This window comes from Vombatus ursinus, unplaced genomic scaffold (genome assembly GCF_900497805.2).
Source record: "Vombatus ursinus unplaced genomic scaffold, bare-nosed wombat genome assembly UNPS02014786.1, whole genome shotgun sequence".
Taxonomy (NCBI): Eukaryota; Metazoa; Chordata; class Mammalia; order Diprotodontia; family Vombatidae; genus Vombatus; species Vombatus ursinus.
Window position 1 is genome coordinate 32,361,865 of NW_020954564.1, and position 19,647 is coordinate 32,381,511.

Genomic DNA, 19,647 nt, shown 5'->3' on the forward strand with positions numbered 1-19,647 from the left:
AACAGGACAATGGCATATTTATTTACAACAGGACAAAAAGATACACGTATTAATTAAAAATTAAAAACCATAAAAAAAGTCAGAAAAACCTTTGATGGTTTGAACTTCTCCATGAGGAGTCCATCCCAACATTATCTCTTAGAGAGAACATCCCAAATCTAAATGAATTATAGATTCCAAATCACAGTTAACGATTGTCCCCTGGTTCCCCTTTCCCATCTTGATCCTTGGCTGATCCAACTTTGGTGTTACAAAGTAACCCCAAAGAGTTATTAGGCAAGATTGTAAAGTAGGTTCAATGGTTTTAGCTGGTGGGTGGGGGAGTTGGGAGAAATTAAGAGGGGAACCTCACTTCTCTCTTAAAATAGTAAATCAATCAGCCATCTATAAACAACCCTGAGCTTTGTTCTGTGGTGGGAACCAGTGAGAAGGAACAGGGCAAGAGAAAAATCCCAAATGCACCCCATCCAGGTATTAATTCTGGTATGGGCTTGGTCTCTTACAACATACAATACGGAAATTGGTCAGGGCAGAAACAGAACTAGTCCTATGAGGTCCGTGTGAATGATTAAGGGCACTGTCTGCAGAAGGGCCATACTTGTCCATACATGTCAAAACACTTTGCCTGCCACAAAGAAGAAAGATGGGGAAGGCTTCCCATTTTCTCATTGATATTTGGGGAAGACTCCAACTCACCTTCCTTCTTCACTGCTCTCCATTTGAACTTAGTGGTTGTGACTGTTCCAAAGGAGAAAAGTGAGAATTCAGACTTGGCTCTAAAGCCTGGGGATAGATGGATTGAGGGCCTGGGAGAGGGAAGCTGGTTGTAAGATACAGCCTGTAGACTGAAGGAAAGCCTTTTCCTCTTCCTCAGCCAACCTGCCACCAAAATGAGCTAAAACAAGGAAACCGGTTTCCTCTCTTGTCCTGTCCACAAGAGAACTCGAGGGCCTAAAAACAGTAGTGAGAACAGCTACCAAAACATATATAAAAGTGCAGTCCTTTTGAATAATGGAGATGACTCCTAAGTGAGAGTGAAGTGGGGAAATGGTCTCAAAGCCTCCCCGCCCACTCACTCACCAAAGTCCTCCCCTCCCAAAGCAAGGCAGGAAGGCTCACTGCTCAGTCACATGTTTCTTGGCACCACAGAAACACTGATTGGTTTGTGTGAAGGCCTGTCTTCCTCTCGTCCAGTCCCCAAGACAGGGAGCTCCCGCTGCCCAGAGAATGCTGTCATCCCGGCATCTGGGTTTTTTCACCTCATATCATGGGTGCTGGTGCTCAACTCTGACCTTCCTCTGGCCACTGGACAGGGCTTGAGTTTTAGTTGTTGGAGCGGACATCACCAAGCTCTTCCCTGCCTTGCTCTGTCTCTGAACATCCAGGGTCACAGCCTGAGGAGGGGAAAGGAAGAAGCAGGATGGGCAGAAGATGGAGGCAGAGGGCACTTGGTGCTGGGGAGACAGAATGGCCCATCTCCAGAGTGGGAACTGCTCTCGTAAAGATCCACGGAAAACATAATCAGGGGTGATGGGGAGAACCCCGTCAAATGGATGAAAAGCAGCCTCAAAAATGCCCTGGGTATCTCAGGATTTCCTCTTCCAGGTGGTTTCTGGGGGGCAGGAGATGGAAAGGTTCTCCCCAAATCAAGAGCCCTGGTGACCAAAACTCAGTGTCCTGGAGACTCCTCATGTTTCCAATCTCAAATCCATTTGTGTAAAATCGAGGGAAGAAAAATAAACAAGCCAAAGAATTATGAATGGAGGGGCATTTCTTAGCTTTAGAAATTAAAAAAAAGTCCCCCATAGAACTGTAATAATATGATAAAATGCAAGATTTATCTACATGTCCCTCCCACCCCAAGTAGCCCCAGGATCCATGAACACTGTGCCAAAAATGACATTCCAAACGAGCAGGAGTTATTTTATTTCACTCATCAATCCCCACTGGTTGGTTTCCTTTGGAGACCAGGGAAAGGAATCCCCCTTCCTTCCTGGCAGGAAACGCACAGGTCTGTCTCTTTGTGCCAAGCGAGTTTCATGTTCAGTCTATCTTCACTGCTGCATAGATTTTTCGGACAAACATGTAGGCTGCGTAGAAGCCGATAGTGCCAGTGAGCAGCCAGAAGGACAGGACCATGAGGGCTGTGTAGCCAAAGTATAACAGGGAGGGAATGAACTCGACAATGTCCAGCTAGAGAAAAGAGAGACAAGCAGAGGGAAGGCAGTGTCAGAAGGACCCAGTGTCAGGGCCCTTTCTCATCTGGCTGTACAAGAGGGGAGGCAGGTGGCCTGGGGGAGCCCTGACACCAGCACAGCAGGGGCTTGGATCTCTGAGTTTACATCTCTCTGGCACTTTGAAGTTTAAAAGTATTTTCCTCAAAGCAACACTATAAGTAGGGTGGTACAAGCATCATTCTCATTTTACAGATGAGGAAACTGGTTGAGAGAAACGAAATGACTGGTCATAGGTCGCATGGAAAAGCTAGAAGCTGACCAGGGCTGGAACCCAGGGCTCCCTAGTTGTCTCTTTCACACTTGAAGGGCCTCAGTTTCTGTATCTATTGTTAAATTTGGCGAACAAGTCTTTGTCCATACAACCTCACCCCTGAAGGTTTTTCTCAGCGTCACCATGAAGAAAAGACCCATAAAGAAGCTCTCTTCTCAAACCCTCAGAGACTCAGAGCAGCCAGGTGAGGTGGCACAGGGTTTACAATGTTAGACTTGGAGTCAGGAAGACCTGAATTAAAGTCCTGTCTCACATGCTTACTAGATGCGTGATCCTGGGTAAGTCACCATACCTCACAGCCTCAGTTTCCTTATCTGTAAAATGAGGAAAATAACAGGACCCATCCCATAAGGTGATTGTGAGGATCAAATGAAATCATCTATGTAAAGGGTTTTGCAACCTTAGAGCACTATGTAAGTGCTAGCTACCATTATTTATTTATCCATTTGTTTGTTTATTGATAGAAAAATCTAAACTCTTAAGTCCTAAAGAAATTAGGGGCCAATGTCTCCTATAACAGAACTGGGGAAGGAATAGATTGTGATAGGAGAGGGGGTTGGGGAAGACAGCTGGATACCCTTCTGGGCATGTGGGGTATCAAGATTCAGAAACTTGACTCTTCCTAATCCCCTACCACCATGGTCCTATTGCTCATGGGAGATGGCGGTGGCCTCCAGTTTGTAACCTATACCTTATTAACGAAGTAAAAAATGGCATAAATCAGGACATAGAAAGCAGAGCCTCCAGACACCAGGAAATTCCTCCACCACCAGCGATAATCCTGAGCAGGAAGAAAAGAAAAGAGAGAATCAAAATTACTGACTCCAGCTAGACCCCCCTTCCCCTACCTTCCATAGCTGACTATAGTTCTAAAATCCCTGAGGTCAATTTATAGACGGGATGAGATGGTGAATCATTTGGCTCATTCCTCCGACAGGACACAATACTGAAAACAAGGTATATCTAAGGCCTTGACTTTGTGTTCTAAGGTCCCTTCTACCTCTGATATCCTATATTCCAAAGGATCTTCCAGAAGTGACATTCTATGTTCTAAAAGTTTTTACAGCCAAAGCACATTACATGCCTTATGTTCTAAGATCCGCCTTGCTTCCAACATTCTATGTTCTAAGGTTCGTTTCAAGTCTGACATTCTATAGTTCTGTGATTACTGAAGGCTGTCCTTTCACTTGAGTAGGGCTGGAGCGCCTCTAACCAATTCTATCCAGATTTGTTCTTACTCACCTCAGCGCAGAGCTGGAAGTATACCATGACAATGCTGATCTGGGAGCAGGACACAACCAAGATGATAAATACGAGGAACAGAAAGCCGAAGAGATAGTAGAACTGATTCTCCCAGATTGCCTGCACACGAGAGGAAAGCGTTTCAGGTAACCTGCCCATCCAGTTCTCTCATCTTTCTGTTGTCCTGTCCTAGTACCAGACTCCCCATTCTAGGGGCAGGACTCAGTGGATGAGCTGAGTTTTCACAAGGCAGGTGACTAAGCAACCCTGCATGGAATCAGACGTACTGAGGGTCTGGATCTGTCCCTACAGATGTGACAGCCGATGGTCTACAACAGAGGTCAAACTCATGGCCCTTGGGTCAGGGAATCTGGCCTGAACCAGATTAAAATCTAACTGGGAAATGTTTAACAACAACAACAACAAACAAAACAAAACAATAAAAATGATGTTAACTTGTGGTTTTTTAAGTCCATATTCTGCCCACAGGGATGGAGGGATCTGGTTAGAGCTTGACATCACTGGTCTATAATACACGAGGCAGAGATCCTTCTCCCTGAAGTCAAGAGTCCTAGCTAGCAATGGCCACCATTCCCAAAGCCATGCTTTGTGGGGCTCCGATATTGTCCTGCTTCCCATGGATTACAGAAGCAATAAAAACGGAGGCAGCACACACTGAGGTGTTAACAGATCAACAATGATAAATGACTCAATCCCTTTTAAAAGTATTCTTTCATAAGAACGGACAGACAGGGAAACTATATGATTAAATGAGCAAAGCTTCCCTGAGCATCTACATAAGCAAGCCTCTTGATACAATGAGATTTGAATTGGGGCTGTGCTTTTAGTTATGACATGGTGCAAAGACCACTGGACTTTCAGTCAGATAGCCTAAAGTCTTGGTTCCATGACTTACTGGCTATGAGATTTTGGAAGAGTCATGTTCTGTTCTTTGGCTCTCAAATAAAGGAGCTGGATTGGATGATTTCTAAGGACTCTTCCAGTTCTAAGATTCTGTGATCATTTCTGAGCAGTGCTTCACCCTTAGCTACTAAAACAACGATGGCTCAAGCCTCTCCCATGGCACCTGGGACAAGAAGCAAACCTTATAATACTAGAGGCACCAGGGTTCTTTATTATGGAAGCCGGAGGGAAAGAAACAGCAGAAGTACAACAGAACAAAGCCACTTTATATACAATATCTGGAAGCAAAGGGGGTTAGACATCCCTCTCTTGGTTAATCAAGTTGCAGGGCCCAAGGCGCTGTGTGTGTGTGTGTGTGTGTGTGTGTGTGTGTGTGTGAGAGGGGGTGTTGGGGCAGCAGGGAGGGGGTGCTCACACTGAAGATGAAGAAGAGTTCGATGAACATGGCTCCAAAGGGCAGGATCCCAGCCATTAGGATACTACATGGAAAAAGGAAGAGAAGAAGAGAGGGCAGGGTTAAAAGCACAAGGTATCACAGGAAAACAAGACCATCTGGCTTTCCACTATGGATCACATGGTCCCTCACACCTGCGTGGGGGATGTTTTCAAACCACATTCACATCTCTAATCACACATTAGTCCTATGACAGCACTATGGGATAAAGATAAGTGTAATGTCTTCATTTTATTTTGTTCTATTCAAATTTAACTTGAGTTTTAAAAACGTTTTATCGAAGCCTTTAGTCTTTGCATCATAACCATTTTAGCTCCACTGCCCCTTCCAGACTGACAAGGAAAAACAGTTCAGCAAAAATGGGTAATATAGTGACAATGTGTACGATATTCTCCTAGTAGTTCCCTCTCTCTCCCCCATTGAGGGAAGATTAAAAAAACCAAAAAAAAACCAAAATGTTTTATAGATGAGGAAACTGAGGCCGAGAATAGTGAAGTGACTTCACCACATACAGTGAGTGAATCGATGGTGGAGGCAGGATCTGAACCCAGATCTCCACACCCCCTTGCTAGCACTTCTTCCATTAGATCAATACAGGGGTGGGATGGAGAGGAACAGTTTCATCCCTTTTAGTCTCTCTAGGTATACCTTCTCTTTGGGCACTAGTCAGCTTTGCTTCTTCCTCAGAGTAGCTCTAGAAGGATGAAGGGAGAGCTTTGGAATACGGTGCCCATTTTCATGATAAACACAGTGAAAGTCACTATGGTGTAGTGGAAAGACACTCGATTTGGAGTCAGAAACCTGGGGCTGAGCACCAGTTAAGATGAATCCTAGCCATGTGACTTCTCCTCTGTAGGCCTCAGTTCCTTTATCTGTAAAATGGGGCTGGAGAAAACTGCATAGCAATACCTGAATGGGAACTACGATGAAGATGACAACGATGCAAATGGTAAATGAACTTAACTCTAGCAGACAGACCTCCCTGGCCAAGATTCCCTCCTAGTTCTTTCCCAAGGTCCCATTTCCTTGCCCCTCTGGAAGAATAAATAGCTCTAACTTAGAAGCAAAGGACAGGCAAACTCCCCTGTGCCACCCAAGGAACCCACAGGTACTCAACTCACCCCACGAATCTGTTCATGTACCACCGCTGCTCAGGGATCTGCCGGGGGATCTGGTTGGTGCGCACAGGGTTATCGTAAGGCTGCTTGCGGAATCCAAAGTAATAGCCCAGGTATACCAGTGGCAGAGAGATCCCAAACCACATACATAGCAAGGCCACCATTGTAGGGAATGGCACCTAGAAACATTGTATCCAGGACATGAATAATTTCTAAGAGAATATGAACATCCTGCATTTGCAAGTTGATTGCCCATCTAGTTTTTAGAAAGCTGTCTAATGTTTGCTTAAGGAACATAGATTCAAGACAGTTTGGTCACTGGCAATTACTAACTGCATAAGAGTGGAACAGAGAATGTCTGATGTTTCATAAAAGCAATATTCTTGGAATGCAGCACCAAGAAGTGAGTCTGCCATTGTACTAAGCAGTGGGATTCACCGGGGGAGCTATATGCCTTAACTTTTAAAAATTCCTAGTCATGCTTAGCTATTCTCAGCAATGCAGTACAATTCAGTACAACTCTGAAGGAATTATGATGAAAAATGCTATTCATGCCCAGAGAAGGAACTAATGGTGTTTGAATACAAATTGAAGCATACTTTTTTACTTTCCTTGTTTTTCTTGAGGTTTTTTTTGAGGGGGGGGGAGGGGTCTATGTTTTCTTTCACAACATGACTATTATGGAAACGTTTTGCATGACTACACATGTATAACCTATATCAAATTACTTGCCTTCTCAATGAGGGGGGTAGAGAGGGAGGAAGGGAGAGAATTTGGAACCCAAAATTTTAAAAATGAATGTTAAAAAATTGTTTTTTACATGTAACGGGAAAAATAAAAGACTAAATAAAAGAAAAAAAAATTTCTAGTCATAGAAACTGGCTTGGTGACTTATTGGGACTGTGATATGTCTGTCTTCCTGCCAGAGGAAATCATCAACTGGGAAAGGCACAATGTGGGAAATGCATACTTCTCTACCGGCTTGAGGAAAAGGCAAAAGGATGTGAAGAAGTTTCTCTACAATCCAGCTCATTTGGGAGAATGGAAAGTTCATTGATAACATTCAAGAAACAATTTAAAAAGAAGCCCAGAAATAAAAAGATTCTAAGGAGGCAAAGGAATATCAAAATGAGGGTCTGGAGGTTAGTGAATGGAAGGACACAACAGAGAGAAGGAAGGGAAGAACAACAGATAACTCTCACTTAGAGGGAAAGGATGGAAAAGAAGGGAGAATCCTGTCTGTCACTCAGGAACCCAAAGACACTCAACTCACCCCACAAATCTGTTCATGTACCACCACTGCTCCACTGCCCAGTGAAGCTACACAATGGATAGGAGGTACTTCCCCAAAAGGATGCATTTGGAGCCTCCCAGTGAAAAGCTGCATCCATGAAAAAGAAAGATGACCCAGAAGCACCAGTATGGGCTTGCTAGGAAATCAGTTACTTGTACTAGGGGGAAAAGACAAGTTATGGTGCCTAGTAACTCCCTACTGTGAAGTACAGAGACAAAGCAGTCATATATATACTCGATATAAATGCTATTTTCCTGTCTGCCGTATTTGGGGATGTGATAGAGAACCTGTCAAGACTAATCAAACATAATGACTGTCCACTTACAATGATTCAGTGAGGGTTATATAAGAAGAAATCTGGAAAGGTCTGTGGGGACTATGAAAATCTGGGCAGGAAATAGATGTGGGGCATAAATAGTAGTGCCATATCTTTTTTCCAATGAAAGATTTAGATTTTAGAATAGAAAAGACAATAAAAGAATTGAAGAGAGTTTAGTTAAATGTTGGTGTTTAAGAATTAACTGCCGGGACAGCTAGGTGGCACAGTGGATAGAGCATTGGCCCTAGATTCAGGAGGACCTGAATTCAAATCCAGCCTCAGACACATAACACTTACTAGCTGTGTGACCCTGGGCAGGTCATTTAAGCCCACTGCCTAGGGCCCTCCCCCCCCCCCCCCCAAAAGAATTAACTGCCAAATCCAATGGCCTCAGTCTTCTTGACTTTTCTGTAGCATTAATGGAGCTCACCTCCTAGACCAGGGTCTCTTAACTATTTTTGCATTATGGACCCCTTTGCTGAAGTCTACAGTTCCTTAGAATAATGTTTTTAAATGCATAAAGCAAAACACATTAAATTACAAAGGAAACGAATTATACTGAAATACAATTCTCAAAATATTTCAATGACCAGTTCATGAATCCCGGGTTAATAACTTCTGTCTAAGATACTCTATCCTCCTTGAGTGTTAATAACACTGCCTTCATCTGTTTTTTTCCGCACCCCTGTGGCTGTTCCTTAACTGTATTATCATCCTTATCCCATCCCTTTTGCCTGGACTGCTGAGGCAGTGACCTGGGCCCTCTATTTTTCTCTGTCTAAACAGGCATCCGCTCTCATTAACTCAACTGTGGCCTTTATGTAGACTTCCAGATCTACCTCTCTAGCTCGAGGCTCAGATTACCAATTGCTTACTGGATGTCACCAACTGGATGTCCCAGAGGCATCTGGAAATCAATATGTCTGAAACAGAAGTAATTATCTACACCTCTCTCACGCTCTCCTTTCCCAAACTTTCCAATTTTTTTTTTGGAGGATAGGGCCATTGTCTCAGGTTCACAACCTCAAAATCATCTTAACTTTGCCCTTTTTAAACCCTCACACCTAAGCAGTTGCTGAGTCTTGTTGATTCTACCACCACCCTGTATCTCTCATCCATTTCCATCTCTTTTCCTCTCCTCACATAGCCACCACTCTAGTTCAGGCCCTCTTCTCACCTAGACTATTGTGATGCCCTCTTAATCCCTGCCTATGGTGGCTCCCTTCTTCAATCCAGTCTCGAAATAACTGCCAAAGTGATATTCCTAAAGCACCTATCTGTTCAAAAGGCTCCATCCAATGGTTCCCTTTTGCCTCTAGAATAAAATACACATTCCTTGATTGACTTTTAAAGCACTTCTCAGTCTGGCTCCAGCTTAGTGCACACACTCTCCATCATCCCTTCTGCATTATAGTCCAAATGACCTTCTTGCTGTTTCTTATACGTAACATTCCCACCTCCACCTCCCATCTCCATGCACACGCTGTCTCCCATGTCTGGAAGGAGTGGCAAGAGCTCTGGGATTTATGTAAGTGTTATATGTTCTTAAATGTTGACCATAGTGCTTACTAAGGGTTTGTGATATTTAGAGTTGATAAAATGGACAGTGGCATAGCACTAAATACCAAGATGATACAGAAGTGAGGGTAATAAAGTATGTGAATGTGGAAATGGAGGTTTCAGAACTGGGGTCTGAACCAAGGTCTTTCCTTATTAGCTGCATGACAATCTAATAAGTTAGGAATTGCAAGTTAAAATCTCAATTAATGGGAATGAGAATACTTGCAACAATGACTTCACAGGGTTGTTGGGATGAAAGCATTTGTAGATCTTAAAGCTCTCTCTATCTGAGCTATATATTTCCAGATAACTGTGTGGAAATCCACAAACCTTAGGAAGCAAGGTAGAAAGCATTTGGGTAGTATAAAAAGAGAAAGAAAGAAAAGTAATAATATTATGGCAGTATGTTACTAACCACCCAGCCAGGGGGAGGAAAATGGATGAGAGTTCCTGATAAAGATCCCCCAACTAGCATTGAGTAAAGATACAAAAACACTGAGAGATTGTGATTCTTTGGATATTCGCTAGAAGTCTAATTCCATAAACTAACAAATTCTATTTTTTTTTTAATTTTTAGTTTTCAACATTCACTTTTATAAGATTTTGAGTTCTAAATTAAACTAGCAAATTCTCCATTGAACTTCTGGACATGTCATCGAACAAGAAAGGTTTTGAACAAAAAGTAGAAACTGGTTGAAGCAGAAACTATAATCTTGAGAGAAGATTACCATGTCATTGTAGACTTTGTAGTAGGCAAAAGGAACACACTAAACATGGTGAGCTATGTCTCTGAGCCTTTTGCAAAGTAAGATTTATTAAGTTTAGAAAATAAGCAGTTGAGTTCCTATTGCCAGGGAATAATCAGTCAGTCAATCAATCAATCAATCAACAAGTATTTATTAAATGCCTGTTATATGCCAGGAACTGTGCTAGGTACTGGGGAGACAAGTACAAAGCATGAAACAATTCACAAAAAGCTTACATGCTAATGGGGGAGACAACAAGTACAGACGTAAGTACACAGAGCATAAATTTTAAGTGAATAAATACAAATATATACAAAGCAGTTAACTGTAAGGCAGTTTTGGAGGGAAGGCACTAGTGGTTTGAGGGATCAGGAAAAATCTCATGGGAAACATCACGCTCAGGTTAAGTCCTAAAGGAAGAGAGGGGCTCTCTGAAGTAGAGGTACGAATAGGCTGCTTTCCACACGTGAGGGATGGCCAGTGCAGAGGCAGCAGGTGTGAGGAACAAACAGCAAGAAGGCAACGCTGGCTGGATTGCAAAATGCAGCTGATGTGACCAGTGACCAAGGAGGATAGAAAGATAGGCTGAAGCTAGGTTGTATATGGCTCTAAAAGCTAAACAGAGGAAATTATATTTTATCCTATAAACAAGAAGAAGCCACTGGCGTTGACTCAAGAGGGAAAGCACATGGTCAGATCTACATTTTAGTAGCAGGGTGGACTGAAGAAGTGAGAAGCTTGAGGCAAGGAGACTAATTTGGAGATTATAAATTATATAATTTAAGAGAGAGGTGAGGAAGGCCTGAAAGGTGGTAGCTATGTGAGTAGAGAGGAGGACTGCTTCCAAGAGATGTGAAGGGAAATCAGCTCAAGAGTGAAGAAGGGCTTTCAAGAACAAACTAAAAAACCAATCACAAACGATTCTATCGAATAAGAAAAGGGGCGCGTGGTTAAACAGTGATGCAACTATACAGGGAGTTCTCTGACAAAGTCATTTAAAAAGAACACATAAAGAAGATGGAACAGGTGCACATAATGAAAGGAGCACGTAAAAGACTGGCACAGGCCTATCAAAACAATTTCAGGAATGAGAAAGCCCAGCATGAGCTGAGGTTTGTGCAAAATGCTTTGGACAACAAGAAGGGCTTTTTAAGCTATGTTTTATGCAAGAAGAGGGACAAGGAAGGGATTGGCCTGATGCTTGATCTTCAGATTGGAAAAGAAAAAACAAAAGCTGGGAATTGGTGCTAAAGATAGTTGGGGAGATTAAGAGTCCCAACAACCTCACCTTTAACCCAAGGTCCCTCATAATTCAAATATATCCATGACCCCTAAGTCGGGTCAATTGTACCCAAGCTAAGGGTTCTTAACGTTCAATGTGTCATGGACCCATTTTGCAGTTTGGTGAAGCACAGGGACTTGATCTTTTTTAAAAATTCTAAAAAAAAAAAGCTAAATTTCAGTTAGAGGTTAGTAAACATAAAGATGTAATTTTTTCCCCCATTAAAGCTGATGGACTCCCTGAAATCTACCCATGGAACCCAGATTAAGAAACACTACCCTAGGCTGAAAGAACTTATGGGTGTAATGAACAAACAGCTTTTAGTAAGCTTTAAGAAATTTTGTTGGCAAAGAATTGCCAACAAAATGGATGTCCATCAACTGGGGAATGGCTAAACAAACTGTGGTAACTGAATGTAATGAAATATTGTTGTGCTATAAGAAATGATGTGTGTAATGAATACAGAGAAGCATGGAGAGTTCTACATGAAATGATGCAGAGTGAACTAAAGAGATACAAGAAAACAATAGACACAACAATGATAACAAATGCAAAAATCAACCACACACACAAAAAATCAAAAGTAAATATAATAAAATTATAAAGATCAAGCAGGACTGGAATGAAGAGATAGAAGGGACACTCCCAACCCAGCCTTTCATAGAAGTGTTACAAATTGCCCATGTTTTTGGACTTTTTCAATGTATCAATCAGTTGTGCTGATTTAAATAAAAAAGAAATTCTGCTAAACAAAAAGGATTCTGGAAGCCTGAAAATGGACATATGTATCAATTTTTTTTTTTTTGTAAAGAAGGAGGAGGACTACCAATTATTTGCAGATAAGACAATGACTGATGATGACCCCAGGCAACATTACAGAATGGATTATTAAAGAGATGATTTTCAAACACTTAGGAAGTGTTACTAGGAAGGAGCCGTTATGGGGTCCTTAAGAACAAGTCAAGCCAGGCTAAATTTCTTTTTTTGACAGTGTAGATCAGGGGAATGTCGTAAAAAAAAAAAGCTGGATTTCAGCAGGACATTTGATGAAAGTCTCTCATGGATGAAGTTCTTGTAGACAAGATGGAGACATATGTGCTCGAGGACAGTACAGTTAAGCAGGTTGCTCCAAAGAAGATTGATTCATGGATTCATATTAACCTGAAGAGAGGTCTCAAGTGAACTACTATGCCATAGGACTTTGTCCTGGACTCTGTTCTGTTGAATATTTTTATCAATAACACTCCAAGTCCTATCTGTGATTTTTCCATTTTCTGTCCTCTGTGCCTCTTAAGACACCCTAGTTTCCTTCAAGGCTCAGTTCAAATGCCACCTTCTACATGAAGCCTTTCAAAGTTTTCTCAACTCCTCCACCTCCACCCCCCCCATGTATCAAGTTTGTATCTAGCTGTATGTGCACATATTTGTCTTTCCTAGCTAGACTGCAAGCTTCTTGAGGGTGGGTACTGTTTCCATGTCATCTTTGTATTCCTAGTACCCAGCCACTGTGCCTCGTACACAGGTATTTAATAAATGCTTGCTGATTAATTAATGAACACATAAATGGCATTCCTATAAAACTGGAAAATGACAAAAGCTAGGAGGGATAAAAAACAAATATGCTGAATGACAGAATCAGAATTCCAAAAGGTCTCAAAAATCTTAAATAATGTGACAAATCTAACAAAATTTCATGTAATAGGGAAAACGGTAAAATCCTATACTTAGATTTACAAAAGTTAATTGTACAAGAGGAGAGGAATATTTGTAGATATCAGATGATGTGAAAAACACTTCCAGTGAATTCAATATAAATAAATGATGGAAAATGACTGTGATTCTAAACTACATTAATACAAGTATAATGTCCAGAACCATGTCTCCCCCAACCTCCTTGAAAAGATTATCTATAATAGGTGCCTCCACTTTCTCTCCTCTCACTCTCCTCTTAACCCCTTACGATCTGGATTCCTACCTTACCATTCCACTGAAACTGCTCCCTCCAAAGTTACCAATGATCTCTTACTTGTCAAATCCAATGGCCTTTTCTCAATCCTCATTCTTCATGACCTCTCTATAGTCTTTGATACTGTTGATCATTTTCTCCTCCCTGATACTCTCTTCTCTCTAGGTTTTTGGGATACCACTCTCTCCTGGTTCTACTCTACCTTCCTTCTCAGTCTCCTTTGCTGGATCTTCCTCCAGATCATACCCTCTAACCATAGGTGTCTCTCAGGATTCTGTCCTGGGTTTTCTTCTCTTCTCCCTCTATACTACTTTACTTAGTGATCTCATCAGCTCCCATGGATTCAATTAGCATCCCTATGCTGACAATTCTCAAATATATCTATCCTGCCCCAACCTCTCTGCTGACGTCCAATCTTTCATCTCCAACTGCCTTTCAGACATCTTGAACTGGACATCCAGTAGACATCTTAAACCTGACATGTCCAAAATTGAACTCATTATCTTGCCCCCTAAACCCTCCCCCCTCCTACCTTCCCTGTTACTGTAGAAGGCAACCCTCATGGTCCCTCAGGCTCACAACCTAGGAGTCATCCTGGACTCCTCACTATCTCTCAACCCCCCCATATCCAATTTGTTGCTAAGGCCTGTAAATTTTGCCTCTGCAATATTTTTTGAATATGCCCCTTTCTTTGCTTTGACACTGATACTCCTCTGGTGAAGGCCCTTATCATCTGTTATACCTATTACACCTTGGAACACATAAACAAAGCAGAGGCATCTGTGCTGTTTCAAGAAGGGAATTTCCTTTAAGCTTTTATCTCCTAATGATATCATCCATTGTAGAACCCAAGAAGTTATTGCTATGATTTATTATCATTATTGCTATAAGACTCCCCCAACAGGCAATTGTAATATTATTCTCCCCATCTCAAGTCTCTCCCCATTCCAATCTATCCTTCATTCAGCCACTGAAGTGATTTTCCTAAAGTGCAGGCCTAACAATGTCACCCACCTAATTAAAAATTGTAGCGACTCCCTACTGACTCCAAAAGCCAATACAAAATCCTTTTTTGGTGTTCAAACCTTTCATAACCTTTTCAGTTTTCTTACATCTTACTTTCCATCACATACTCTTCAGTCCTTTAACATCAGCCTCCTGGCAGTTCCATGAACAAGATGCTCCATCTCCAGACTCCAGGCATTTGCTATGGTTGTGCCCCTTGCCTGGAATGATCTCCCTCCTCATCTCCACCTAGTGGCTTCCCTGGATTCCCTTAAGTCCCAACTAAAATCTCACCTTGTACAAGAAGCCTTTCCCTCTTCATTCTAGTGCCTTCCCTCTCTTAATTAGTTTGTCTGTACACTTGTTTTTGTCTGTTTTCACTCCATCGGACTCTGTGAGCTTGTTGAGAGCAGGGACTGTCTTTTGCCTCTTCTTGTTTCCTCAGTGCTTGGCACAGTGCCTGGCACTGAGTAGGCACTTGGTGTTCACTGACTGACTGAATGACACACTGAAAACAAGAGGTAACGGCCCTACCTCCTGGTCAAACTGTATTTGAAGTAGTGTGTTTAAGCCTGGGCACCACATTATAAGGAGTACATTAACTAGAGAGAAAAAGGTTGTTCAGGAGTAAGCAACCAACATGGTAAAGGGGCTTTGAAAGCATGTACTAGGAGGATTTGCTGAAGAACTGGGAGTTTTTAACTTGGAGAAGACAAGCTCCTAAGTATCTCAAAGGCTACCATGTGGCAGGGAATTAGATTTGATCTGTTTGATCCAAAAGGGCAGAACTAGATCCAATATTTAGAGATGTCTGGGACTAGGCATGGTGGCGCACATCCATAATCATAGCTCATGAGAAGGTTTAAGCTGGTGGATCTCTTGAGCTTGGCAGCTCTGAGCTGCAGGAAGTTATGTCCTCATTAAGTTTAGCATCAATAGGGTGAGCCTCCAAGACTGGGGGGCCATCTAGTTGCCTAAAGAGGGACAAATCAGCTCAATTAGAAACAGAACAGGTCAAAGTTCCCATGTCAATCAGTAGTAGGATCTTGTACACAAGTAAGGCTCAATACTTTCAGCCTGGGTGAGGTAGGGTGACCTAATCTTTAAAAAAAGAAAAAAGAAATGACTGGGAAGGAGACTGCAGCTCAATGTATGGAAGAACTTTGTAACAAACAGAGCTTTTACAAATGGAATAGGCTTTCATTCCCAAAATTGATAAATGGTCAAAGGATATGAACAGGCAGTTTTCCGAGGAAGAAATTAAAGCTATCTATAGTCATATAAAAAATGCTCTAAATCACTATTGATTCAATGTGAATCAAAACAAATCTGAGGTACCACATCACATCTATCAGATTGGCTAACATGACAAAACAGGAAAATGATAAATGCTGAAGAAGATGTGGGAAAATTGGAATACTAATGCATTGTTGGTAGAGTTGTGAACTGATCCAACCATTTGGAACTCCTTTTATTTTTTTTTATTTTTTATTTTTTGGTTTGTTTTGTTTAGGCAATGGGGTTAAGTGACTTGCCCAGGGTCACACAGCTAGTAAGTGTTGTGTGTCTGAGGCCACATTTGAACTCGAGTCCTCCTGAATCCAGGGTTGGTGCTCTATCCACTGCACCACCTAGCTGCCCCTGATCCAACCATTTTGGAGAGTACTTTGGAACTATACCCAAAGGGCTATAAAAATGTGCATATCCTTTGACCCAGCAATACCACTTCTAGGGCTGTATCCCAAAGACATCATAAAAATGGGAAAAGGACCCACATGGACAAAAATATTTATAGCAGCTCTTTCTGTGGTGGCAAAGAATTGGAAATTGAGGGGATGCCCATCAATTGGGGAATGGCTGAGCAAGTTGTGGCATATGAATGTAATGGAATACTATTGTGCTGTAAGAAATGATGAACAAGCGGACTTCAGAAAAACCTGGAAAGACTTGTATGGACTGATACTGAATGAAGTGAGCAGAACCAGGAGAATGTTGTACACAGTAACAGGCCCGTTGTGTGATGACTGACTTTGACAGACTTAGTCCTTCTCAGCAATGCAAGGATCTAAGACATCTCCAAAAGTCTCATGATGGAAAATGCTATCCACTTCCAGAGAAAGAACTATGGAGTTTGAATGCAGATCAAAGCATACTATTTGCTCTTTTTTTTCCTTCTGTTTTGTTTTGTTTCCTTTTTCTAGTGGTTCCTCCTATTGGTTCTAATTCTTCTTTACAACATGACTAATGTGAAAATATGTTTAATAGGAATGGATATGTAGAGCCCATATCAGATTGCATGCCGTCTTGAGGAGGGAGGAGAAAAAGAGAGGGGGAAAGAATTTAAAACTCAAAAGCTTATAGAAGTGATTGTTGAAAACTAAAAGAAATAAATTAATTTTAAAAAGTAAGAAAAACGGAATAGGCTTCTTTATGAGATGAGTTCCCTGCTGCTGGAGGTCTTAAAAGAGAGGCTGAAGATCAGTGGTTGGGAATTTGTAGAGGGGACTCTTAGTTCAAATAAAAGGTTGGACGAAACACTCTCTGAAGTCATAGGATTCTATGCTTGAATAAGACATAGCTCAACAACCAGTCCTGAAGGCTTTTCAGCTGTTTCACAGCTGGGCAAGACTGGACAGAGGGCAGCTAGTTCAGACCTAAAGAGAGCAGTAGACTATCAGGGAAGGAGATATAAGTCCAGAGAAAATGAGTTCTTTAGTTAATGAGATGAAAACTTGTTAACCAGGGCAACCACAGCATATCCCTGAAGCTTTTCACATACAGTTTGGCATAAAATAGCAAAGGAACAAGGAAGGAAGGGATCTGAGGAGAGAAAAAAGAACAATGGCACCGAGTATAAGATGGGAAAACATTAATTCATCCATTCATCTAGTCAGCACTGGCTAAGAAAAAGAGACCAAGTTAAAAATGGAGGAAGTAAGAACTGAACAAGAGGTTAAACCCAGAAACGCTACAACCACAGACTCAAGGTGTCCTGTTTCTTGACGTCAACTTCTATAAAAAGGCTCTCCTGGCTTCTGAGAAAGAAAATTTCCCCAGCACCTTGCTACAATGAGGAAGAGATTTCTGGTCTGAACTAAGAATCCTTAACCAGAACCTTTAAGGGAGAAGGTCACCTTCATGGAACTTGTGCATAGGAATAAGAGGTACAAGACTTCCCAGGTTAGCCCGGGACCATGGCCTGGAACTTGTAATAATAATCCCTTGAGTCCTACTATGTATGATATAGTTAGGGGTAGAAGCCTAAAGGAAAGTCCCTTCTTGAGACAGTACAGATACATTCAAATAAGCCTCTGCTTTGTTCATGAGTTCCAAGGAAAAAGAAGTTACTCACTCAATTTTTCGACCTGCAGAAACTTCTAAGAAACTTCTACGCTTGGAAAGTCTGTTTTTTGAAAGTAAGTTATGTAAAGGACAATTAAAAATAATCTTGTGGGGCAGAAGTAGGCATGGCTGAGGAAATCCCACTCAGTACAGAGCACACTCTTCCAGGAACATGACTCTATTGACCCCAGACAGAAAAGCAGCAGCAATCAACCATGGGACAAAAGACCAGACCGAGGGACTGGAGGCTTAGGAACCACTTACCGCTCCTGATGAATGCTTCCCCCAGATGAAACAGTTCAGCACAAAGCAGATGCCAAAGACCACCCCAGGATACAGCATCGCCGTCTGGTGACAAGATTGAGTTAGGTTGGCTAGAGGGGGCCGCCAGCATGTGGAGAGCATCTCCCTGCCCTAAGGAGAGCTCCTTATGCAGAGTGTCTATCTGTCTGGGGCGTATTCTCCCTCAACAGGTGAGACAAGCCCATAAGGACCCTCACTCTATGATCAATGCTGCTGCACAAACAGAGGTCAGGTTTTTAACTGCACTGCAAATTTCTCAAGTTAATCACAGGTAGCTACACACTCCAACTGTCTAAAGCCCTTCCAAGTAGGGGCAAGGTACTTCTGGCAGTTGTACATTAACGTTTTTCAGATCACAGACAGTATTTTGCTGCTTTGATGGACTGCTCCAGTTCTAACATCTTATGATGTTAGAATCTCTGCACAACTATTAATTTGAAAGAGCCAACACCATTTCCCAAAAGGTTAATGTTCTTTTGAGACAAGAGGCAATCTCTGTAAGAAGATGCCACATCATTCTTTGAGTTATCATTTCTAACAGCTTCTACTGATGGTATATTTTTCTCTTATGTGTTCAAAGCCTGGACTTTCTTGCCCTTCCTCATAAGTTCTGAGAGGGACAAAGGGCCACATAATACTCTCATTTAATAGGGAAAAATACCCTGAAGTACACATGACAATGGGATTGTTTTTATTCAATAAACCCATCTCCCTCCTCTTTCTCTCAGCCATTAATCCTCATTGTTCTTTTGAACAAGTTTTAAGGTAAAGATTATGGGGAAGGGGTATCTCCAAATTTCTACAGTTCCCCCCCCCATCTTAACTCTTCCATTGTACTGTCTTTCCCAGGATTCTTTGTCTGTTTTCTGACTTGTCACAATTCTTCAAACCCCACCCCCAACAGACTTTCTTCCCAGATCTATCTTTCCCCTAATATCTATCACAGCTCCAGATAAATGAATAAAAAATCATTCAGGCCTGCCGGAGAAAATCTCTGCTTCTGCTTCCAAGATAATACTAGGAGAGGTTGGGATAAAGAGAGCCACTCACACAGAAGGCTCCTTTCTTCCACCGATGACCCTTCAGGGTCCGGTATAGACGGCCAGCTGAAAATCCACCAAAAACCCTGTGGGAGAACATTGGGAATCACTCTAGTTAGGGGGAGGAAAAATAAAGACCATAAAGAAGATTTCCTCCCAATCACCCTTCCCAAATAATAAATACACAACCTACCCCATGAACATGAAAAGGAAACAAGCTGTGGTCATTAGAGCACCTCGGCTGGAAGGAGACAGCATTCCCAGCATAGCAACAACTGGGGAGGGAGAAGGCAGACATGAGGAGGCAGAGCAACATACTCCACACCTGTTTTTTGTAATCTCAGGGTTTTAACTGACTACAACTCCTCTGACCCATTCTTTTCCTAAGATGGGAAAACTCTCTTTTTATAGCAGATGGAAAGATGGATGCTAACTAGGTCTTTGCATTAGCTACAATTGTTTCTGCAGCCTTACTGATCATGGAAAACTTGATCTCTAAGCTTCAGGTGAGAGAGAGAGAGAGAGAGAGAGAGAGAGAGAGAGA

General features: G+C 42.0%; 1 protein-coding gene across 1 annotated transcript in view; it reads right to left on the reverse strand.

The window, feature by feature from the left end:
* Nucleotides 1-19,647, reverse strand: part of TM9SF4 (transmembrane 9 superfamily member 4) — a 67,102-nt gene continuing 47,455 nt past the window's right edge. Inside the window, exons 11-18 of the mRNA XM_027867661.1 lie at nucleotides 19,297-19,378; nucleotides 19,114-19,189; nucleotides 18,025-18,108; nucleotides 6,250-6,425; nucleotides 5,090-5,153; nucleotides 3,751-3,870; nucleotides 3,200-3,289; nucleotides 1-2,193 (exon numbers count right to left, since the gene is read on the reverse strand). Coding sequence (XP_027723462.1) covers nucleotides 2,044-2,193; nucleotides 3,200-3,289; nucleotides 3,751-3,870; nucleotides 5,090-5,153; nucleotides 6,250-6,425; nucleotides 18,025-18,108; nucleotides 19,114-19,189; nucleotides 19,297-19,378 — 842 coding nt within the window. The 3' untranslated portion in view covers nucleotides 1-2,043. The remainder of the gene's footprint in view (nucleotides 2,194-3,199; nucleotides 3,290-3,750; nucleotides 3,871-5,089; nucleotides 5,154-6,249; nucleotides 6,426-18,024; nucleotides 18,109-19,113; nucleotides 19,190-19,296; nucleotides 19,379-19,647) is intronic.